Source organism: Callithrix jacchus, chromosome 12, assembly GCF_049354715.1.
Source record: "Callithrix jacchus isolate 240 chromosome 12, calJac240_pri, whole genome shotgun sequence".
In the NCBI taxonomy this organism is placed as follows: Eukaryota; Metazoa; Chordata; class Mammalia; order Primates; family Cebidae; genus Callithrix; species Callithrix jacchus.
This window is the reverse complement of record NC_133513.1, coordinates 62,481,668-62,506,696: the sequence shown is the minus strand read 5'-3', so window position 1 is coordinate 62,506,696 and position 25,029 is coordinate 62,481,668. Positions and strand designations below refer to the sequence as shown.

At 39.0% G+C, this 25,029-nt stretch overlaps 2 protein-coding genes across 18 annotated transcripts in view; one reads left to right on the top strand and one right to left on the bottom strand.

The window, feature by feature from the left end:
- SIRT1 (sirtuin 1) overlaps positions 1-15,513 on the top strand; it is a 40,357-nt gene extending 24,844 nt beyond the window's left edge. For all 3 annotated transcript variants that reach the window (XM_002756312.6, XM_009009862.3, XM_017979080.3), the window contains 3 exons: positions 820-1,006; positions 4,181-4,741; positions 13,411-15,513. In XM_002756312.6, coding sequence (XP_002756358.3) covers positions 820-1,006; positions 4,181-4,741; positions 13,411-13,739 — 1,077 coding nt within the window. In that variant the 3' untranslated portion in view covers positions 13,740-15,513. The remainder of the gene's footprint in view (positions 1-819; positions 1,007-4,180; positions 4,742-13,410) is intronic.
- A 3,378-nt stretch (positions 15,514-18,891) lies between these two features.
- Positions 18,892-25,029, bottom strand: part of HERC4 (HECT and RLD domain containing E3 ubiquitin protein ligase 4) — a 157,261-nt gene continuing 151,123 nt past the window's right edge. For all 15 annotated transcript variants that reach the window (XR_013524948.1, XR_013524950.1, XR_013524949.1 and 12 more), the window contains 2 exons: positions 22,220-22,322; positions 18,892-20,101 (listed from right to left, as the gene is read on the bottom strand). Coding sequence is in view for 12 of the 15 variants with exons in the window: in XM_078345821.1 (XP_078201947.1) it covers positions 19,893-20,101; positions 22,220-22,322 (312 nt within the window). In the remaining 3 variants the exon portion in view is untranslated. The remainder of the gene's footprint in view (positions 20,102-22,219; positions 22,323-25,029) is intronic.

Below are 25,029 nucleotides of genomic sequence, written 5' to 3'. Positions count from 1 at the left end.
CCATCTCAAAAAATAAAATGGATGGCCGGGCGCGGTGTCTCACGCCTATAATCCCAGCACTTTGGGAAGCTGAGGCGGGTGGATCACGAGGTCAAAAGATCAAGACCATCCTGGTCAACAAGGTGAAACCCCTTCTCTACTAAAAATACAAAAAATTAGCTGGGCATGGTGGTGCACGCCTGTAGTCCCAGCTACTAGGGAGGCTGAGGCGGGAGAATTGCTTGAACCCAGAAGGCGGAGGTTGCGGTGAGCCGAGATCATGCCATTGCACTCCAGTCTGGGTAACAACAGCAAAACTCTGTCTCAAAAGAAATGGAATCCTTTTATTTTACAAATTTGTTTTTTTTTAATTTATTTATTTTTAGAGACGGGATTTCACCATGTTGTCCAGGCTGGTCTCTATCTCCTGACCTCATGATCTGCCTGCCTTGACCTCCCAAAGTGCTAGGATTATAGGCATGAGCCACTGCGCCTGGCATGTATTTTTTTTAAAAAGGATCAATTCCCATTTTGTGTATATATACTCATTGTGTTTTTCCTCTTAATATATGATGGATTCTTGAATGTCAGTGTTTTTCTACATAGATATTATAATATCATAATATTTCATTGTTTCATAGTATTTTAATAAACTTCCCATTATTGACAGTTGAAGTTTAGATTGTAATCCAGTTGCTGTTTATCCATAGCTTTTCTGTTTTGTTTCATTTTTTTTTAATAATTCTGAAATGTTTTCTTAAAAGTATGGGAATGTTGACTATTTCTAACTTGGGCTTACCCTTTGCTTCTCTACCTCAATCAAAATCTGAACACATGTAGGTAGTTCCTCGATGTCCTAGGTGCCCAGCTGATGAACCGCTTGCTATCATGAAACCAGAGATTGTGTTTTTTGGTGAAAATTTACCAGAACAGTTTCATAGAGCCATGAAGTATGACAAAGATGAAGCTGATCTCCTGATTGTTATTGGGTCTTCCCTCAAAGTAAGACCAGTAGCACTAATTCCAAGTAAGTTGGTGTTGGTTTTTGGAAAACGTTTCTATATATAATGCCATTGGTTGTGGATCTGTATAATAGACCATAGTAATCTTACTCTGCTTCTGTTTAAAAGAGTGGTGAAGGCCGGGGGCAGTGGCTCATGCCTATAATCCCAGCACTTTGGGAGACCGAGGCAGATGGATTAGGTCAAGAGATAGAGACCATCCTGGTCAACATGGTGAAACCCCATCTCTACTAAAAATGCAAAAATTAGCCGGGCATGATGGTGTGTGCCTGTAATCCCAGCTACTCGGGAGGCTGAAGCAGGAGAATTGCTTGAACCCAGGAGGCGGAGATTGCAGTGAGTCAAGATGGCGTCATTGCACTTCAGCCTGGCTAACAAGAGCAAAACTCCGTTTCAAAAAGAAAAAAGAGTGGTAAAGAGCTAATTTTAGAAATTGTTTATTTTTAATAGAGATGAGGTCTTGTTGTGTTGCTCAGGCTGGATTCAAACTCCTAGGCTCAAGTGGTCCTCCTGCCTTAGCCTCCCGAGTAGCTGGGATTATAGGCATGAGTCACCACATCTGGCTAAACTTTCTTTTTTAGGCGGTATTGTTCATAGAGACTGGTGAATCTGACATTTTGATGGGGGTGGAGGGTTGTCAAAACACAAGTAATGTTGATGGCTCATGCTTGTAATCTCAGCACTTTTGGAGGCCAAGGCAGACCGATTGCTTGAGGCCAGGAGTTTGAGACTGGCCTGGCCAAGATGGTGAAACCCTGTCTCTACTAAAAATGTAAACATTAAAAAAAAATAAAAATAAGAAATATATATATAAATTTATCTGGGCGGGGTGGTGCCTGCTTGTTGTCTCAGTTACTCTCTCGAGGCTGAGGCATGAGAATCGCTTGAACCCAGGAGGCAGAGGTTGCAGTGAGCTGAGATTTTGCCACTGTACTCCAGCTTGGACAACAGAAGTCCCAAAAAAACAAAACCAAAAACAAATCCACAAGTAATACCAAACTCTACTTCTAATTAATGTGAAAAATTAAGACAAAGGTAAAGAGTTTAACAGACTTTTTGGTAGAATGTGTTTTTAATGTTGCAAGGATCAGCCTCAATTTATGAAACAGTCCTTAATCCTTATATTTTTTAGTCTTAATAAGATAGTTGTTATCCTTCCAATCTAAATGATTTCACATCCAATAAATTCAAATGTATAGTTTGGTAGAAGGTAGAAGTGTAACATACCATGTGAGATGAATTTGGGGGCTCAAAATGATTGGTTCATTCTTGTAATAACAATCAGCCATGTCATAATGGTATGTTGATCTAGCAAACCTAAAAGCGGTCTGTATAAAAGTGTTCACATAAAATTTAAATCCCTATTGCTCTCAGAATAATTTCTTTCTCATATATATTCTCATACTGCCTGTTTTTCCTCTAGTGAAGAATCAGGAGAGAGAGATTTCAGTTGCATCAGATGTGTCCATTCATAAGTGAGAGAAAGAGCAGAGGAAACAGTATCAAATCCCTAGCCAGAGAATTGAATTCGACCCCACATCAGCAGTCAAGGCAGCCAGAGTAAAAGTTGGAAAAAATATGGAATCAAGCTCTTCAATTTTGTGTTTATCTCATATCTGGTGTCTTTAGCAGTTAACTCAGTCTTACCTAATTAGCTGTAAAACTGTTAAAGTAGAATAGAAGACAATTTGCAATGAAATGAAACATGAAAATTTAATATACAAGTCTCTTTGATCTTGAGTTGCTCTTTTTTTTTTTGAGATGGAGTCTTGCTCTGTTGCTAGGCTAGGCTGGTGTGCGGTGGCGCTGTCTCAGCTCACTGCAGTCTCCACCTCTGGGTTCAAGTGATTCTCCTCCCTCAGCCACCCAGGAGCTGGGATTACAGGTGCACGCCAAGACATCCAGCTAACTTTTTTTTTTTTTTTTGGTATTTTTAGTAGAGATGGGGTTTCACCATGTTGGCCTCGATCTCCTGACCTCATGACTCGCCCTGCCTCAGCCTCCCAAAGTGCTGGGATTACAGGTGTGAGCCACTGTGCCCGGCCTTGAGTTGCTTTTCTTAAAGTTAATTCAAAGGCACTCTGTTTAAAAGCTTTTTATTTTTTAGAGATCGATGTCCAGCTCAGGCTAAAGTGCAGTGGTGCAGTTACAGCTTACTGCAGCCTTGAACTCCTGGGTGCAAGGAATCCTCCCACTTCAGTTTCCTGAATAGTTAGGACTACAGGTGCACACCACGCTTGGCTAGTTTTTAAAATTTTTTGTTGAAACGGGACTCACTTTGTTGCCCAGGCTGGTCACAAACTCCTGGCCTCAAGTGATCCTTCATCTTCAGCCTCTCAGAGCATTAGGATTACAGACATGAGCTGCCACACCTGGTTCTTAAAAGCTTTTGTTTCAAAAGCTTTCTGTGGGATAGTATGGTGTGTTGCAAAGATACTTTTTTAAAAAGTGAAACAGTTTTATAATAATGTAGAATAAATTTCTATGTCTTTTCACCTTATTTATTTATTTGAGATGGAGTTTCACTCTTGTTGCCCAAGCTGGAGTGCAGTGGCATGATCTTGGCTCACTGCAACTTCCGCCTCCTGGGTTCAAGTGATTCTCCTGCCTCAGCATCCCAAGCAGCTGGGATTACAGGCATGTGCCACCATGCCCAGCTAATTTTGTATTTTTTGTAGAGACGGGGTTTCACCATGTTAGTCAGGCTGGTCTTGAACTCCTGACCTCAGATGATCTGCCTGCCTTGGCCTCCCAAAGTGCTGGGATTACAGGCGTGAGCCACCACGCCTGGCTTGCCTTCTTTATGTCAGGAACTACTAAGAACTCTTCTGTGCACTTATTAACTCATTTAATCTTCAACGACAGTCTTGTGGAAAGTACTATTAATATCCTCATTCTACAGACACGGAAATTGAGATTCAGAATAGGAAAGTCTGGGAAGATAGCTCAGGTAACTAGCTGACAGGAGCAGAACCTGAATGTTTTATAAAAGACACAACTGCTTATCTGCTTGCTTGATGAAATGTAATGGCTTGCTTAATGAAATGTAATGGCTTGCTTAAGTATTAGTGTAAGGGTCTTTTTTGGGAATTAGGAGCTCAAGCCCTTGTATCTGTTGTGGCTTTATTAGCTTACTTCCTCCTTCCTTTTTCTAACTCTTATTTTTCACCCTGTTTTAGGTTCTATACCCCATGAAGTGCCTCAGATATTAATTAATAGAGAACCTTTGCCTCATCTGCATTTTGATGTAGAGCTTCTTGGAGACTGTGATGTCATAATTAATGAATTGTGTCATAGGTTAGGTGGTGAATATGCCAAACTTTGCTGTAATCCTGTAAAGCTTTCAGAAATTACTGAAAAACCTCCACGAACACAAAAAGAGTTGGCTTATTTGTCAGAGTTGCCACCCACACCTCTTCATATTTCAGAAGACTCAAGTTCACCAGAAAGAACTTCACCACCAGATTCTTCAGTGATTGTCACACTTTTAGACCAAGCAACTAACAGTAATGTTGATGATTTAGACGTGTCTGAATCAAAAGGTTGTATGGAAGAAAAACCACAAGAAGTACAGACTTCTAGGAATGTTGAAAGTATTTCTGAACAGATGGAAAATCCGGATTTGAAGAATGTCGGTTCCAGTACTGGGGAGAAAAATGAAAGAACTTCAGTGGCTGGAACAGTGAGAAAGTGCTGGCCTAGTAGAGTGGCAAAGGAGCAGATTAGTAAGCGGCTTGATGGTAAGAAGGCAATCAACCATTTTGAAAGTATACTTGTCATAACAATATTTGCAAAAAATTAGTTATTTCAGCAGGTTAATTGATAGAGTAGCTTTATGTAGTTGATTCTGTTTGGAGAAACTGTACAGTTCATAATCAGAAAGGTAAATCTGGTATCTTACATAATATGGAGAAGGAAGTGTTTAATAGTGCTCTGTATGTTGTGTTTCTCTAGGGCATGGAAAGATAAATCAAGAATGGGTTGGTATTGAGTGCTGTGCAGTTGTCTGCTGAGAGCTTTAGCTGGCAGAAATGATGACAGATTTGAGTGCTTAGTGTGGGTCAGCTACTTTACATACGTTATGTGCTTTTAATCCTTTGAGGTAGGAACTATTAACTTTCTTCTGCAGGTGGGAAAACTGAGGACCATAGAGGTTAAATAACTTGTGCACGACTATTAAGAAGTGGAAGAGCCAGATTAAAATCTGGTCTACTTATGCTCAGAGCCTGCCCTCTTAACTACTGTGCAGTGTTGTCTCAGATCTAGAACACATCTTTGTTTTCTCTGAGGAAGTCCTAGGAGAAACCACCTTTGATTCTTCTCCACTGAATATAGGAATAGTTTCTACCTGTTTTGAACATGCATAGTCTTTATCAATAAGTGTTAATCGACATAGGTGAAATCACTTTCTACTCTTTGAAAGCTGATGTTTAAGTCCAAGTAGTCTGTGGTGGAAATTCCTGACTTAAGCTTTTTCTTTTATTTAACATTTGTAAACTTAACATTTCTTGACACTTACTGTTAAAAATATATATACACACACTGTAACTTAGATGTGTAAAAGTTTAATTTAGAAGAACTTACTCCATTTACCATACTTGGTGGAAACTGACAAATTTTAGACAAATGTATTAAGTATTCCAGTTATTTGCTGTAAATTTAGTTCAGTTGAACCTTTGGCCTTTTCCATATTAGGCACTGTGGTAAGTTCTGGAGACAGTGATTAATGTTGTGTATAATTATAAATGTGGGTGATAAATATTCATTAATACTTTGATATAGGTGCTGCTGAAGAACAAAGTACTTTATTATTATTTTGAAAATAGCATCGCCCAAAAGGTAGAAGTAGCGATTTAAAAAGATGATACAAAAAGCATAGAGGGATATGCTTATGTTTGCAAATCGTGGCAGAATGGAAAAATTGCTGCTGACTTAGGTAGTATACAGTCTCTACCATATACAAAGTCTACTTATGCACTGAAGACTTGCATCAGGAACTTGTCTTTTTTTTTATTTTCACTTTTTAAAAATAGCTTTATTGAGGTATAATTTATATACCATACAGTTTACCCACTGAAGGTTTATAATTCAATGACTTTTAGTATATTCACAGAGTCATGCATCATAATCAATTGTAGAATATTTTCATTACCCCCAAAAGAAATTTCATTCCTCTTAGCTGCCACCTGCAATTCCTTCCTCTCTTCTCTCCCACAGTCTCCCCTGCCTTAGGCAATCACTGATCCACTTCCTATCGCTATGATTTGCCTATTCTGGACTTTTTATATAAATAGAATAATATTTTCATTTTCTTCATAAACTCCTACAACCTGAAATGTAAAACTTCATGTCTTTTTTTTTTTAATTGCATTTTAGGTTTTAGGGTACATGTGAAGAACATGCAAGATTGTTGCATAGGTACACACATGGCAGTGTGATTTGCTGCCTTCCTCCTCATCACCTATATCTGGCATTTCTCCCCATGCTATCTCTCCCCAACTCCCCACTTCCCGCTGTCCCTCCCCTATTTCCCCCTGACAGACCCCAGTGTGTGATGCTCCCCTGCCTGTGTCCATGTGTTCTCATTGTTCAGTACCCACCTATGAGTGAGAAACACACGGTGTTAGATTTTCTGTTCTTATGTCAGTTTGCTGAGAATGATGGTCTCCAGGTTCATCCATGTCCCTACAGAGGACAAAAACTCATCGTTTTTTATGGCTGCTAGTGTTCCATGGTGTATATGTGCAACATTTTCCCTGTCCAGTCTATCATTGATGGGCATTTGGATTGGTTCCAGGTCTTTGCTATTGTAAACTGTGCTGCAGTGAACATTCGTGTGCATGTGTCCTTATAGTAGAACAATTTATAATCCTTTGGATATATACCCAGAAATGGGATTGCAGGGTCAAATGGAATTTCTATTTCTAGGTCTTTGAGGAATTGCCACACTGTCTTCCACAATGGTTGGACTAATTTACACTCCCACCAGCAGTGTAAAAGTGTTCCTATTTCTCCACATCCTCTCCAGCATCTGTTGTCTCCAGATTTTTTAATGATCGCCATTCTAATTGGCGTGAAATGGTATCTCAGTGTAGTTTTGATTTGCATTTCTCTAACGACCAGTGATGATGAGCATTTTTTCATATGTTTGTTGGCCTCATGTATGTCTTCTTTTGTAAAGTGTCTGGTTCTGTTTATGTGGTGAATTACGTTTATAGACTTGCATATGTTGAACCAGCCTTGCATCCCCGGGATGAATGCTACTTGATCATGGTGGATAAGCTTTTTGATGTGCTGTTGCAATCGGCTTGCCAGTATTTTATAGGAAGATTTTTGCATCTATGTTCATCATGGATATTGGCCTGATGTTTTCTTTTCTTGCTGAGTCTCTGCCGGGTTTTGGTTTCATGATGATGATGGTCTCATAAAATGATTTGGGAAGGATTCCCTGTTTTTGGATTGCTTGGAATAGTTTCAGAAGGAATGGCACCAGCTCTTCTTTGTATGTCTGGTAGAATTTGGCTGTGAACCCATCTGGACCTGGGCTTTTTTTGTGTGGTAGGCTCTTAATTGCTGCCTCAACTTCTGACCTTGTTTTTGGTCTAATCAGGGTTTTGACTTCTTCCTGGTTTAGGCTTGGGAGGATGCAAGTGTCCAGGAATTTATCCATTTCTCTCAGGTTTACTAGTTAATGTGCATAGAGTTGTTTGTAATAATCTCTGATGATGGTTTGTATTTCTTTGGAATCTGTGGTGATATCCCCTTTATCGCTTTTTTTATTGCATCTGTTTGATTATTCTCTTCTTTTTTAATTATCTGGCTAATGGTCTGTTTTGTTGATCTTTTCAATAAACCAGCTCCTGGATTTATTGATTTTTTTTGAAGGGTTTTTTGTTTCTCTATCTCCTTCAGTTCTGCTTTGATCTTAGTTATTGTCTTCTGCTAGGTTTTGAGTTTTTTTGATCTTGTTCCTTTAGCTCTTTCAATTTTGACAATAGGATGTCATTTTAGATCTCTCCTTGCTTCTCATGTGGGCATTTATTGCTATATATTTTCCCCTCGAGACTGCTTTAAATGTGTCCCAGAGATTCTGGTATGTTGTGTCTTCATTCTCTTTGATTTCAAAGAACATCTTTATTTCTGCCTTCATTTCATTGTTTATCCAGTCAACATTAAAGACCCAGTTGTTCAGTTTCCATGAAGCTGTGCGGTTCTGAGTTAGTTTCTGAATTCTGAGTTCTAACCTGATTGCACTGTGGTCTGAGAGACTGTTTGTCATGATTTCCGTTCTTTTGCATTTGCTGAGGAGTGATTTACTTCCAATTATGTGGTCAGTTTTAGAGTAGGTGTGATGTGGTGCTGAGAAGAATGTATATTCTGTGGATTTGGAGTGGAGAGTTCTGTAAATGTCTATTTGGTTTGCTTGGTCCAGGTCTGAGTTCAAGCCCTGGATATCCTTGTTAATTTTCTGTCTGGTTGATCTGTCTAATATTGACAATGGGGTGTTAAAGTCTCCCACTATTATTGGGTGGGAGTGTAAGTCTCTTTGTAAGTTGTTAAGAACTTGCCTTATGTATGTGGGTGCTCCTGTATTGAGTGTGTGTATATTTAGGATTGTTAGCTCTTCTTGTTGCATTGATCCTTTTACCATTTTGTAATCTTTCTTTGTCAGTCTGAGCTCTCCTTTATGAGGTGACTCTTTCTATATACGAGGGTCAGGGAGCTGCTTGATGAGACAGTCTGTCCTTTTTAGGAGCTCAAGTGCTGAGCTGTGAGCTCCGTTGTTCATTCAGAGCTGCTGGGCAGGTACGTTTAAGTCTGTTGCAGCGGAACTCATAAACCACCCCCCTCTTTTTTTCCCCAGGTGCTCTGTCCTGAGGAGTTAGGGCTTTATTTTATGAGTTTCTGTTGTGCTGCTTTTTTTTCAGGGCTGCCCTGCCCAGTGAGGAGGCAGCCTAGTTACTATCTGCCTGCACAGGCTTTGCTGAGCTGCTGTGGGCTCTGCCCAGCTACCTTGTGAACTTCCCTGCAGTCCTGTTTATACAGGTGTAGTTAGAACTGCCTGGGCAGTGGTGGCCCACCTCTATAATGGCGGACTCCCTCAGCAATGGCAAACTATCTCTGTAGTGGTGGACTGCCTTGGTAATGGCGGATGCCCCTCCCCCACAGAGCTGGACCATCCCAGGTTCAGCTCTGCTTGCTGTGAAACTCTCAAACCAGAGCATTTCCAATTGCTGTTTTTTTGTGGGGGTTGGACCAGCTGAGCCTGATCACCTGGCTCCCTGCCTCAGAGCCCTTTTTTTAACATTTTAGTTGAATGGTCAACTCTGTCTCCCAGGTGTTCAGTTGCCTGTTGAAAAGGCGCCAGAATCTGTGTGATTTCCCGTGCAGTGACCCACTGTGCCAGCTGAAATAGCTGCGCTGAGATTCATGGCACTTTTTTGCCTGGGAACCTCTCCTGGCCTGGCTCCCTGTTTCAGTCCAGGTTTTAATCAGTTGAATGGGTGACTTTGTCTGCCACAAGCTCCAATCGCCAGCTAAAACGGCGCCTGGACCCGTGTATTTTGTATGGAGAACTGCCGCGCTGGGGCTCTGGCAAAACATCTGTGCTGTCCAAAACAGCTGCACTGTCGACCCGTGGGGCTTCTCTGCCTGGGAATCTCCTGGTCTGTGAGCAATAATCAGTCTGGAAATGTGGCATCCACTCACCCTCCATGCTTTCACTGGGAGCTGCAATCCTGAGCTGCTCCTAATTGGCCATCTTGGATCCCTCCCAGGAACTTTTCTTGAATTTCATTCTGACAGATGTGTCAGACATACAGATCTCTTTGCCCAGGAAACAAGAGTTAACCTGGAGCAGTCAATTTTTAAATTTTTTTTGAAATGGAGTCTTGCTTTTTTGCTCAGGCTGGAGTGCAGTGGCACGATCTCGGCTCACTGCAAACTCCCCATCCCTGGTTTAAGCAATTCTTCTGTCTCAGCCTTCTGAGTAGTTGGGATTATAGGTGCTGACCACCACACCTGGCTAATTTTTGTATTTTTAGTAGAGACGGGGTTTCATCATCTTGGCCAGGCTGGTTTTGAGCTGACCTTGTGATCCACCTGCCTGGTCTCTCAGAGTGCTAGGATTACAGGCATAAGCCACTGTGCTCGGCTTATTTTTTATTTTTAACAGAGTCTCTGTCGTCCAAAGCTCACCAAAGTCTTGATCTCCTCCTCCTGGGCTCAAGCATCCTCCCGCCTCAGCCTCCCAAGTGGCTGGGATTATAGGCTTGTACCACCATGCCTGGCTAATCATAAAATTTTTTGTAGAGATAGGGGTCTTGCTTTGTTACCCAAGCTAGTCTCAAACTTGTGGCCTTAAGTGGTCCTCCTGCCTCAGCCTTCAAAGCACTGGGATTACAGATGTGGGCCACTGCATTGGCCTCTTTTATATTATACTGGTTTTTACATCAAGTTAGGAGTCCTTAAAGGTACAGGAGTTTTAGAATTAGATCTGTGTTGTCTCAGTTCTATCTCAGGCAGTTATTTTATGTCATAGGTTCTTAAATATCTCAGAATTGTAAGAATTTAAATAAGATGTGTGTGAAAAATATAAAATCGTAGCTGTTAAATATGAAATCGCAGTGGTCATTTACCACTATAGGTTTCTCCTTTTATTTAGCCACAGTTGTCACCTATTTTAGCCTTTAGGTCAAGGCTAAAAAGGAGGAAGTAAGAGCACAGATAAGGTAAACTTTTAACCTGTCTGGAGAGTTGCCAAGTAGAGGGCAAAAATACAGGTATTGAGCACTGGAGCTGTGAAATACATTATTCAGTTTTTTAGGGAGCCCGGGGAAGAAGGAAATGATTTTTTTTTTTTGAGACGGAGTTTCGCTCTTGTTACCCAGGGTGGAGTGCAATGGCGCGATCTCGGCTCACCGCAACCTCCGCCTCCTGAGTTCAGGCAATTCTCCTGCCTCAGCCTCCTGAGTAGCTGGGATTACAGGCATGCGCCACCATGCCCAGCTAATTTTTTGCATTTTTAGTAGAGACGGGGTTTCACCATGTTGACCAGGATGGTCTCGATCTCTTGACCTTGTGATCCACCCGCCTCAGCCTCCCAAAGTGCTGGAATTACAGGCTTGAGCCACCGTGCCCAGCCGGAAATGATTTTTAGAAGCTTGAGCCAAAACTACAAAAAGAAAAGAGGACAACCATTTGCTGGAACCCCTTTAAAAAAAGATTGATTGGAGCTGGGCAATATGACATGCACATATTGTCCCAGCTGCTAGGGAGGCTGAGGTGTGAGGATTGCTTGAACCCAGGAGTTTGAGTCCAGCTTGGGCAACAGAATGAGAATCTGTTTCTTTAAAAGAAACAAACAAACCAGGTGCAGTAGGTCACGCTTGCAATCCTAGCACTTTGAGAAGTGAGGCTGAGGATAGCTTGAGCTCAGGAGTTGGAGACAAGCCTGAGCAACATGGCGAGACTCCTTGTTTACAAAAAATACAAAAATTAGCCAGGTGGGGTGGCATGCACCTGTAGTCCCAGCTGTTTGGGAGGCTGAGGGGGAAGGATTACCTGAGCCTGGGGAGACCGCGGCTACAGTGAGCCGAGATTGTGCCACTGCACTCCAGCCTAGGCCACAGGATGAGACCCTATCTCAAAAAAACAATACTAAAAAAAAAGAGTAGGTGTGATTCAAAGGAGATGGCCCAGTTAGAAGTACCAGGTGAGGTTATCTGCCAGTGAAATACAAGTACTTGACTCCTTGCTCTTAACTATGTAATTAACACTGGCACCTTATTTTTGTTACAGAGTCTTGCTCTGCTGTCCAGGCTGGAGTGCAGTGGCATGAACTTGGCTTACTGCAGTCTTGACCTCCTGGGTTCAAACAGTCCTCCTGCCTCAGCCTCCCGAGTAGGTGTAGCTGAGACCACAGGCACATGTCCCCATGCTTAGCTAGTTTTTTCCTAAAGTTTTTCTAGAGACAAGGTCTTAACCACATTGCCCAGGCTGATCTCAAACTCCTGGGCTCATCTGCCTGCCTTGGCCTCCCAAAGTGCTAGGATTACAGGTGTGAGCCGCTGTGCCCTGCCTGTGGTGTCTTAGGAAACTGATGAGTACTATGTATCTCTTGTAATAGAGGAAAATGAGTAGTTTCTCTTTATAGTGTTATTATCATTTCTGTTATTTATAGTTTGTTATATATTATATTTAAATTTAAAAATTTTAAATTTATTTTATACATTTTAAAATTTATAAAATTTTGTAGTGAAATGTTAGGGGTTCAGGTCAGAATTGTCACCCCAGTTGTAGTTGTGATGAGAACTGGGTTATGATGCAGTATAAAAAAGTTTGGGAGCTGCTTTGGAGAGAACTTGAGGTATGCTTAGTATCTAGAGTGACATGCCACCTACCAGTGTGGTAACCAGGCTTTTGTGAATGAGTCTGGGATATGGTACAATAAATACTACATTTATTGTGTGTGAAAAGATAAGTTAGGAGCATATTCCTGTGAATTCAACGTTAGAAAACTTGTCCATTGTTAGTTTTTAGGGATCCGGCTCTTTCATTTAAAAACCCCCAAATGGCCAAGCTGGGATTGATTTGGTGTGCTGTAGAAAGAACTTTATTGGTATTCATGGATTCAAATTACATCTTAGAGGAGTTTTCAAAAGCATCTTTGGACTGTATGTGTATATACATACATTGATTCAGTAGGTGGGTCATGGGGCCATGAATCTAAAGTTAGATTCACAGGTGATAACTGTAGATTTCACAGTGTCTACAGACTATACTGTGAGTTTGTGGACATTATTGACTACATTTAAGGTTTATAATCAGAAAAAAGTTAATCAAGATGCTTTAAAACCCTGTGTACTTTAGAGAAGTTACATTTAATGAACACAAATAGGTATCTAATGTAGTCTAGGGCAGATACTTCATTTTCATCAAATCTTTTGAAAAGAATTGGTGAAATAACATTTATTAAATGTGGTTCTCAACATTTTTCACACTTAACCTCCCTCATAGGGTTGTGAAATGTATCTCATTTTCTAGATGAGGAAATGGAGGCACAGAGGTACACTTACAAATTTACAAAGATATAATAAATGGTGGAATTAAGATTTGAACCCAGGACGAAGTCTACTGCTTGTTTTTATTTAATTAATTTTTAAGAGATAGGGCCTCACTATGTTGCCCTAGGCTGGCCCTTGAACTCCTGGGCTCAAGCAGTCCACCCACCTCAGTCTCCTGAGTAGCTGGGACTGCAGGCACACCGTGGCCTCCCAGTTGTTTTTAAACACTAATAGTCTTTCACAAGGACACTTATAAAAGGCAGAGCTGGAACCCACAATTCATTTGCCTGCTCAGACTAAGTCTTAGAAAACTGAAAAGTAACATTTTTATTACTATATTTCAGGTAATCAGTATCTGTTTTTGCCACCAAATCGTTATATTTTCCATGGCGCTGAGGTATATTCAGACTCTGAAGATGACGTCTTATCCTCTAGTTCTTGTGGCAGTAACAGTGATAGTGGGACATGCCAGAGTCCAAGTTTAGAAGAACCCATGGAGGATGAAAGTGAAATTGAAGAATTCTACAATGGCTTAGAAGATGAGCCTGATGTTCCAGAGAGAGCTGGAGAAGCTGGATTTGGGACTGATGGAGATGATCAAGAGGCAATTAATGAAGCTGTATCTATGAAACAGGAAGTAACAGACATGAACTATGCATCAAACAAATCATAGTGTAATAATTGTGCAGGTACAGGAATTGTTCCACCGGCATTAGGAACTTAAGCATGTCAAAATGAATGTTTACTTGTGAACTCAATAGAGCAAGGAAACCAGAAGGTGTAATATTTTATAGAGTGATAAAATAGATTGTTTTTCATGGATAATTTTTAACTTCATTATTTCTGTACTTGTACAAACTCAACACTAACTTTTTTTTTTTTAAAGAAAGGTACTAAGTATCTTTAATCAGCTATTGGTCAAGATTATCTTTCTTTTAAAGGTTCCTTTGTATGATAAATTCATATGTATATATAATTTTTTTTTTTGTTTTTGCCTAGTGAGTTTCAACATTTTTAAAGTTTTCAAAAAGCCATCAGAATGTTAAATTAATGTAAAGGGAACAGCTTATCTAGACCAAAGAATGGTATTTTCACTTTTCTTTGTAACATTGAATGGTTTGAAGTATTCAAAATCTGTTACGCGAAACTTTTGATTCTTTGACACAATTATTTATTTTTAAACACTGGCATTTTCCAAAACTTGTGGCAGCTAACTTTTTAAAATCTCAAGTGACATGCAATGTGAATAGAAGGAAGTCAACAATATGTAGGCGAGCACTTGGTTGTCTTTACTTTTAACAGTAATACTTGGTGCTAAGAATTTCAGGATTATTGTATTTATTGTTCAAATGAAGATGGCTTTTGTACTTCCTGTGGACATGTAGTAATGTCTATATTGGCTCATAGAACTAACCTGAAAAACAAATAAATGCTTTGGAAATGTTTCAGTTGCTTTAGAAACAATAGTGCCTGCCTGGATCCCCTTAGTTTTGAAATATTTGCAATTGTTTAAATACCTATCACTGTGGTAGAGCTTGCATTGATCTTTTCCACAAGTATTAAACTGCCAAAATGTGAATATGCAAAGCCTTTCTGAATCTATAATAATGGTACTTCTAGTGGGGAGAGTGTAATATTTTGGACTGCTGTTTTCCATTAATGAGGAGAGCAACAGGCTCCTGATGACAGTTCCAAAGTAATAAGATGTTAATTATAACTCAGCCAGAAAGTACATGTCTCCCGTTGGGAGGATTTGGTGTTCAATACCAAACGGCTAGCCTAGTATTATGGAAATGAACATGATGTAATAGCAGAGTAGTTAATGAATGAAACTAGTTCTTATAATTTATCTTTATTTAAAAGCTTAGCTTGCCTTAAAACTAGAGATCAACTTTCTCAGCTGCAAAAGCTTCTAGTAAGTTCATACTTTATGAAATTGCACAGTAACCATTTATTTTTCAGACCATTTTTGAACATTACTCCTAAATTAATAGAGTATTCCTATGTTGCTTTAGTATTTATTACAATAAAAAGGGTTTGAAATATAGCTGTTCTTTATGCATAAAATAACCTGGCTAAGACCATTACTGCCAGAGGAAAAAAAATCGTACTGAATGGCCATTTCCCTACCTAAAAGATGTCTCAATCTGAATTTATTTGGCTACACTAAAGAATGCAGTATATTTAGTTTTCCATTTGCATGGTGTGTTTGTGCTATAGATGATATTTTAAATTGAAAAGTTTGTTTTAAATTATTTTTACAGTGAAGACTGTTTTCAGCTCTTTTTATATTGTACATAGTCTTTTATGTAATCTACTGGCCTATGTTTTGTAGACTGTTAAATGACTGGATATCTTCCCTCAACTTTTGAAATACAAAACCAGTGTTTTTTACTTGTACACTGTTTTAAAGTCTATTAAAATTGTCATTTGACTTTTTTCTGTTACATTGTTTAAGGTATATAATTTTTAAATCTTGCAGAATTTGTACAGCTTCTAATGCTATAATAGTAGATGCTTTATTTCTTATACTATGTTTCATCATTCAGTTTATTACATTAGTCTCACCAGCCCAGTACTTGGAAACACTGATGGTGCTGATCCTAGATGATACATCACCACCAAGCATTTCAAAACCGTTTCAGCCAGTATAGGCTAGAGGCCTTAGCAAGTAAAACGTGGGGAAAAGGCAGAGCAGGGCTTTAAGATGGACGTGATAACGTCCTATGACAAAGGACCGGGAGTTTGGGATTCAAGAGACAATAGGAAGTGATGGATAGTGAATTCAAGAATCCCATATGATGCAAAGCCCGGGTTAACTGAAATATGTTCTTGTATGCTAGGTTTTTCAAGTCTGAAAACTGCCGACCACATTTGGTATCAACTTTGAGGCTGACCTGAGAACCTACTTAAGCCATTAAAGGTTCTGAGGGAGAAAGTACTAATGAAGAGGCCAGCAACATGCCCCTTAAAATGTATGTGTAATGAAGCTGGGCGTGATGGTTCACGCCTGTAATCCCAGCACTTTGGGAGGCCTAGGCAGTGGATCACCTGAGGTCAGGAGTTCGAGACCAGCCTGGCCAACGTGAAATGCCACCTCTACTAAAATACAAAAATTAGCTGGGCATGCTGGCAGGCGCCTGTAGTCCCAGCTACTCCAGAGGCTGAGGCTAGAGAATTGCTTGAACCCAGAAGGGGTGGTTGCGGTCAACCAAGATTGCACCACTGCACTCCAGCCTCGTGATAGAGCAAGACTCAGTCTCAAAAAAAAAAAAAAAAAAAAAAATTATATATATATATATGCAATGAATAAAGCTTTAGCAATTTCCTGTTCACAGTTCTGCCTCCCTCCTCAGCAGACTTTCTAGATATACCCTGCCCTGTATATTGTTAGCACTAGAGAAATAACCTGTAAAATCCCATCCTCAAACTACTACAAAATTAAGGAACATCATTCTATATATGCACAAATTGAAGTCAGGCAGTTAACTTTTAAAACGTACATAGTGAAGTGGTCAAAAGAGAACTTGGCAAGACAATTTAACTCAAGCCCTGTACATACTACTACTGCTGAAGCACTTTGGCTAATGCAGCATATATACTATATTTCATTGATCGTAATACCCTAGTTAATGCCACATGATGGTTTAGTTACCATATTTTTTTATAGTGGTACATAAAATGATTGGACCTTCAATGGTGTCTTACATAATCTCCAACTAAGCTTTATTTGAAACACGTCTTAACTCCTGACCTATAATTTAGAAAGGGGTAGCAGGGGAGTACCTATGTGTATGTATGACAAAACCTCTCCCCCCTAAAGATCTAAAGCCATTCTGTGCCTTCAGCTCAAACTAGGATACTAGTAGAAGTACAGAAATGTGTGGTCTTAATGACCTCCCCACCTTTTGGAGTGACTCTCAAATGGGACTATTAAAAACCTGAGATATCTTAGAAATACAGATTTCATTGGTATAAGGTGGGGCTTGTGCAGTGTTATTTAAAACACCCCCAGGGCGATTCAGAAGTATAGCCAGATTTGAGACACCTTTAGCTGGAAAAGAAGAGGGAAGCTGCATTTAGACTTTTAACATGGCCTGAAAAGGAGATTAACTTAAATTAGCACCCTCTAAGTTTTCCCCACAAATACTTCATCAGTTAATTTGGGGTTCATAGCCAACACGGAAGAGTAGGGAGCTATCAAAATAGAGTGAAGTCTTCAGCAAAGGAGGACAAAACTACTGTAAGGCATTTTGGATGGTCAAAGTGCAAAAGAGGTTGGCAAGTGGAGGGAGACTGATGACAGGAATTATTTTGCTCTTGTTTTTTAGCAAGCTTACCATACATGCTTCAGGGGAATACTGCTCTATGCCATATTACGCTTTGATTCACAACTTTACTAAATGAAGTAAAAAGCTGTAAGGAGGAACAACCTGCTAGTAAAAGCTGACCCCAATGAATGGTCCTTAGGAATAGATCCTTTAAGAAGGCTAACCTTGGGACTCTAATTAGGTCTCTAAGTTTTTACAACTGCATTCTGTTTTCGTTTTTTTTTTTTTAATTTTTTGAGACAGTCTTGCTCTGTAGCCCAGGCTTAAGTGCAGCAGCACCTCAGCTCACTGCAGCCTCCACCTCCCAAGTTCAAGTGATTCTCCAGAGTAGCTGGGATTACAGGCATCTGCCACCACATCTGGCTAATTTTTTGTATTTTTAGTAGTGATGGGGGTTTTACCATTTTGGCCAGGTTGGTCTCGAACCCCTAGACTCAAACCATCTGCCCACCTCAGACTTCCACAGTGCTAGGATTACAGGCGTGAACCACCACGCCGAGCCAGCATTCTGGTGTCATTTCCTTTTAATTGAAAGGAGTATCTTGGTTCTGCTGCCTTAATAATCCTGAACAATGGCTACTAGCTAAAGACAGGAGAGCTACAAACACACTATGTATCTATTATCTCTTAGAAACAGATGTGTGGAGGCCAAATGCTTCAGTATTTAGCTAACTCAATCATCACGGTCCTACAATTTAGCAAACTATCTGCACGCAGCCTTGCTGCTCTGATCTACAAAGCTCGAGACTTTTTTTTTTTTAAAGCAAATGGCAATTTCAGAAATGTTCAATGGTATTTTAACTGTCTACCATGAATCTCCTTGCTGTTAATGCACTGTATCAGTCTATAGTAATGGAAGAAAGTTCCCAAATTAAGCTCTGTACAGTGTGCTCCCAGATGAGATGCTATGCTCTCGTTAAAATACTTGTTCATGGCACTATTAATCCAAAGTGCCTGCTATTTCACAGACCAGCTTCATAGTATACAAAGGTTACTATTGAAAAAGAGCATCTGACGTGTTTGATTTGAATCATTACTACCTCAAGGAGAATGCTGCTACTCTGAGAAGTACCTTAGGTGAAAATACTGTTTTAGTGCTTCTATCTATAGAAAAGTTCTATGGCTTGCCAATAGTTTTTTAAGTTAGACTACTGAAAAGTACAAGTCCACAATCCCTTATCCAACCCTGGGGCTTAATTTGCATTTTGGAATTATGCATTTTAAAGATTTTTTTTTAAAGCACCCAATAGGGGTTATAGTCTCATTTACTGTATACCATTAATAGCTTCAACAATTCAGATCAGGTTTTTCCTGCATAGTGAGAGATGAAAATATTCTTTTCAGTTTTTTTAAATTTTAGAATTGCAGGTAAGAGACTGTGGCCCTCTATAAATTCATATGGGCATGGAAACAGCAATCCGAAATTTAAGAGACCCTCCCTGAGCCATCCCTCTTTCTGAAAAATGTTGACTCTTACATGAGAACCACTGAAAGTTTAAATATTAAAACAATAAATCTTTATTAAACAGTTTTCACGGCATTTTTAAATAAATTTTAAAAATAAATATTTGCATTATAGCAGAAAGTCACATGTATTGCATCAACTCACTTTTACAATTTAATGGCATGAGATAACTAAGCATCAGCACCATAAAACTGTTAATTTGTTTAATAAATTCAAGGAAATAGCTCTAAAGCACTGCAGCATCAATAATTTTGAAAGCTATAACCCAGAGATTGGTGCTCATGGTAGCCAGTTTCTTTTTATTACTGGCAAATGTAGAGACAGAGTTCTTCCAGTACTAAATAGTTTCAACAATCCTCCATCTCTCAGCATGTCAGGATTCACAAAAGAGAAAAGAACTGCAGGTTATGTAGTATATTCCCTATTTGTGATTTAGGTTTGCACAAAGACACTTACTCTAGCAAAAAAGAAAAGACTGTTTCCACCATGCTACCTTTTTTTTCATAGAGTCTCAGAGGAAGATTGAAATCATAATTTTTAACCTTTAAAAGTCTGCTCAGGTTCAATTACAACCATAGAAACTGTACTGGTATCAGAACATAACTATTTTATTACAAAACAATATTATTTACAAAATGAAAAAATAATCAAATTACTATCGCAGGCCAAAGTTAAAGGTTTTTCACTCAATGATTGAAGAAAAATTAAGCAGTATTTCCATGCATTCACACCAGATCATTTCTGAAATATGCAAACTCCTGAAATTCATGTTAGTAAAACTTTGTAATGTATTCACAATACCTGTATGTTTATTGGAAGATAGTCAAAAAAAGACATGGTTCTGTACAATAATATTAACAGTTTGTTCATTTTCCTTTAATTTTTTTGGCTTCCATGAACACTCGCAGATTGAACATTTTGCAGTAAAAATTTTAATAGTACCTCTGTCACCTTGCTGAATTCATCACCACAAGAAAAACACAAATAGTTTAATGCTTTTGCACTAAACTGAATAGTTATAACTCCAAAGTTATATTAAACTGAAGCCTTCATTGTGATCAATAGCTTGGATCAGTTTAGAGCGTAGAGTTTCTTTTTCTTTATATTTTGGAAGATCCAGAAGATTAAAACAAGTATGGGAAACTGGGAGATATTCCTCACCACCTCCTGTTGGCTGGATGACTAGTTTCAGACTCTTCATACCAAGAATAGGAATGCGATCACTACCTGTCAAAAATACTGCCAAGAAAAAAAATCAGTCAACCACTTCAAAACCAAAACAAAAAGTAGCAACTAAAATTTCGTACAGTCACTATAGCAGAGCTTCATATTAACATTTGCTGTAAGGTATTAAGTTACTTCCTGAATTTGTGGAAGACAAGTTTTTTGAGACACATACTAATTGCTCATCCACACAGTATTTTTTCTTTCAAAGTATAATCTTAATACTGGCGCAAAGGAAGTGCTTAATAAATGTTTGGTAAGTGAATAACTTGCTATTCCTAAAACATTTTGAGACCCCCCCTTTTTTTGAGAACTCATTTAGGAACTAGTTGACAAACCAAATACAAAATGCAGTTTTGATTATGATTTATCTATTTGCTTTGTTTCTGCTATTTATTTTTTGAGATGGAGTCTCGCTCAGTTGCCCAGGCTGGAGTGCAGTGGTGTGATCTTGGCTCACTGCAACCTCCACGTCCTGGATTCCAGTGATTCTCCTGCCTCAGCCTCCTGAGTAGCTGGTACCTGGCTAATTTTTGTATTTTTTAGTAGAGATGGGGGTTTTACCATATTGGCTAGGCTGGTCTCAAACTCCTTACCTTGTGATCCACCTGCCTTGGCCTCCCAAAGTGCTGGGATTACAGGCATACACCACTGTGCCCAGCCATTTCTGTTATTTTTTATCAGAAATTTATAATGGGCAGCCAAAATTCAAATCACTTTTTTTTTTTTTTTGAGATTAGTCTTGCTCTGTTGCCCAGGCTGGAGTGCTGTGGCACAATCATGGCTCATAGCAGCCTTGACCTCCTGGGCTCAAGCAATCCTCTTACCTCAGCTACTGGAGTAGCTGGGCGCACAGGCACGTGTTACCAAGCCCAGGGCTAATTTTTGTAGAAATGTGGTTTTGCCATGTTGCCCAGGCTCAAGTCACTCTTAAAGAGTAATGATTTCTCATCCTTAAGACATACAAAAAAACTTGACCAAGATTCTTAAAGAGATTGCCAAAATATTTTTGTCAATAGCAGAAATTTCAAAGAAAATGTTGCTGATTTAGACACAAATTCTGACAACTTTAAAAATAAGTCAAATTTCAATTAGAATATGGACTTTAACAGGAGGATACACAGGCATCAGTTATAATGAGGGAACTAAGGCCCAAAAATGTTTCATTTTATATGGAGATTCCCAAAGGTTTAGTCTTGAATCAAAAGTAAAAGAAAATGAAGACCAAACAGAGAAAAGGGCATGTATACAGTTTGCCCTCCATATCTGTGGGTTCTGTATCCATGGATTCAACAAACTGCAAATTGAAAATACTCTCAAAAAATGGATGTTTGTGACTATTGAAATGACTTTTTTTCTTGACATTAGTTCCCAACAATACAGTATAACAACTATTTACATAGCATTTACATTGTATGAGGTATTATTAATACAAGTACATTCATGTGTCATTAACGATATGTTCTGAGAAATGCAGCATTAGGCGATTTTGTTGTCTAAACATATATTTACAAAACCTGTGCTGAATCCTGTCTGTAACTGTAATACAACAATAAGTATTTGTGTATCTAAACACAGAAAACGTACAGTAAAATTAAGGTATTATAATTTTATGGGACCACTATCGTATATGTGGTCTCTCATTCACTGAAAAGTCATTATGTGGCACATGACTGTAATCTAGAGATGATTTAAAGTATAAGGATGTGTGTAGGTTATATGCAAATACTCTGCCAATTTATGTAAGAAACCTAAGAATCTATTGGATTTGGGTATCCTTGGCGGTGAGGTCTTGGAACCAACCCCCTATGTATGCTGAGGGATGACACCTCCAGAGATCTTTTTAGAAATCTAAAAGAATTCTACAATCCTAGTTGCTTGTAACCACAGTTTATTATAACATAGCTATAGTTTGCTTTCATTTCCAAGTTAGCTTCCGTTTTACTTCATAGAATCGATGCCATTTTGGAGGCAAACTGAATTTAGCCTTTGAAATAAGAAAATAAAGGTACTGAAGAGTGCACATCAGTTCTTTTATCAAAAAAATTATTGAAGATTAAAAACAGGACTTTGGAATAATACTGTAATTAGATTCCAGTCTCATAAAATAGACAACCAGTTAGAAATACTTACACAGAAACTGTTTCTTCTTTTCCAGTGGTAATTCGTGAAATACTTCCCAAAACATTTTTATTGTAGGATGTTCTGCCCAGTATTCCCCTTTGTATTCTGTATTCTAAAAACAACATAATCTTTTATTAGTATTAAGGGATATTAGTTTTGTTTTGAATCTGGCAAACTGGCTAATGTATTAACACATAAAGCTAACATGGTCCAGGAGTTTGAAACTCATGCAATTCAATGGACTCCTCACTACTTCCTGGACATTTACAATTTGAAGCTATTAGTTCCAGGAGAAAAAGAAGAAACATGTAACAATCACCAGAAATCTCTCCCAGCACTTCAAAGAACAAGACAGGATCATACTATCATCTTCAAAAGTAAATATTTAAACTAGATTACTAAAATAACACTAAGGGACTATTAAAAGTTTGATATGGAATTATCTGTGATAATTAGAAAATTTTCACTTCCTGTATTCATGAACAGAAGTAAAATATTACATTCTATCCCTCCTTTTAAAAATACAGTACTAAGCAACGCTAAAAATTTTCTGAGCTAGTTTGCCACCTGCCTCCTGGTATTCATGCCCGTGTGTAATAAGGATATTGTGAATATACGGAATGTATGATTTCTGAGACTAAATCATAAGAAAAAAAAAAAAATCTATGGCTTCAGCCCTTCTTCTGGATCACTCACTCTGGGGAGAACCAGTTGTCATTTCATGAGGATATTCAAACGTCCCTATATGGAGAGAAGTACTCATGGTCCTACATTACGGCCTCCTGCCAACAGTTTTGTGACGAAGCCACCTTGGAAGTGAATCTTTATCCTTAACTAGGCATGTTTAGATGACTATAGCGCCAGCCAGTATTCTGACTGCAACTTCATGAGAGAACCCTGAGCCCAAACTACTCAGCTAAGCCACTCCTGAATTCCTGACCTACAGAAACTATGAGAAAGCAAAGTTTTGTTATTTTGAAGCCAGTAAGTTTTGGGGAAATTTGCAGCAATAGGACTATTATATCTCCTCTTTCAAAAATATTAGTACTGGCTGGGGACAGTGGCTCACGCCTGTAATCCCATCACTTTGGGAGGCTGAGGTGAGTGTATCACTTGAGGTCAGGAATTCGAGACCAGCCTGGCCAACACAGGGAAACCCCGTTTCTACTAAAAATACAAAAATTAGCCAGGCATGGTGGCAGGTGCCTGTTGTCCCAGCTACTTAGGAGGCTGAAGCAGGAGAACCAGCTGAACCTGAGAGGTGGAGGTTGCAGTGAACCAAGCCTGTCTCATTGCACTCCAGCCTGGTCAATAAGAGTGAAACTCTGCTGTCTCAAAAAAAAAAAAAAAAAAAAATTAGTACTAGGAGAGAAGGGGATAGGAAGCAAAAAGGAAATAGTTTATATTGTCAAGTGTTCTTATCCAGCCACAGTTGGCCTTAACTTTCAGTTCTTAAGATGCGTCAGGCCCTCTGATTATACCGTTCCCTCAGCCTATACCACTTAGACACATCCTTTCTTCTTTGGTAATCAGGCTAATTTTTACTTACCTTTTTAGGGCTCAGATTAAATGTCATCTAATAAATTGATTCATCCAACAAATATGTAATGAGTTTTAGTCAATGTTTTGGGCCCTGGGAAAACTTCAGTGAACATAATCCTCACTTACCTTGTGGAGCTTACCATCGAGTGAGAGGCTTTCCTAGATTCATTTATCCTAGATTAAGTTCCTCCTTATGTACCATTCACTAAACTCTTTTTCTTTGTAATCATCAAAACTATTAAGCATTTAATTTCTAGATCCCTTAATAGGGCAAAGACCATGTCTCAATCTTATTTCCTGCCCTCTCCTTAATCTCTTCCATAACTTCAGCTGCATATTTCAGGCACACAGTAGAGGCTCAATAAATACTTGCTCTTGAATTTTGGACTCTCCTTAGTTGTAGCAATGATTTATCTCAATCACTGAACTCTCAATAATTCAAGTCTGTAAAGTATTTGCTGTTAGGTGCAAACAAGTCTGAAGAAAATGGTTTGAATTCTAGCACTCAATTTATTAAACTGTTTGAATTAAAGTCTGTGAACATGTTAGTGGAGAATGAAAAGAGGATGGCTAAAGTTTTTCTTTCTTTTAAATCTCTAAATGGTTTGGTAGAAATGTGCACACGTGTCCTGATTAAGAAAGAACATTTACAGCTCCAAATCATAATCACTAAAATTGTAATGAATCGGATATATAATAGAAGAAATCAAAGTATTAAGTATAAATACACTAAAATATACTTTTTAAGGTGTCTTTTTTTTTTTTTAAAGAGATGAAGTTTCTCCATGTTGACCAGGCTGGTCTCAGAACTCCTGACCTCAGGTGATCCACCCACCTCGGCCTCCCAAAGTGCTGGGATTATAGGCATGACCCACTGTGCCCGACCTAAGATGTCCTGTCTTAACTGAATGAACACTTCCATCAATTGTCACTTCAGGCAAGGTTTCAAGTACTTACGGAGCACTCTTCTAGGTGCTAGGAATACGGCAGTGAACAAAGGCAAAAATTCTCCCCTCAGGGTGCTTACATTGTAGTTGGAGGGAAGGAGCAACCGTAAAGACAAATAAGTAAAATTATGTCAAATCCAAAGAAGCAAAATAAAACAGTGAGGGGAGACAGGATATGTATGCAGGAGAGAGGACTGCAATTTTATATCAGTTATCCAGTGCAAGTCTCTGAGAAGGTATAAACACATAAAGGAAGGGCAAGAATCTTTTGAGCTTATCAGGGGAAGAGAATTCCAGGCACATGGAAAAGGAAACAGAACTGCCCTAAGA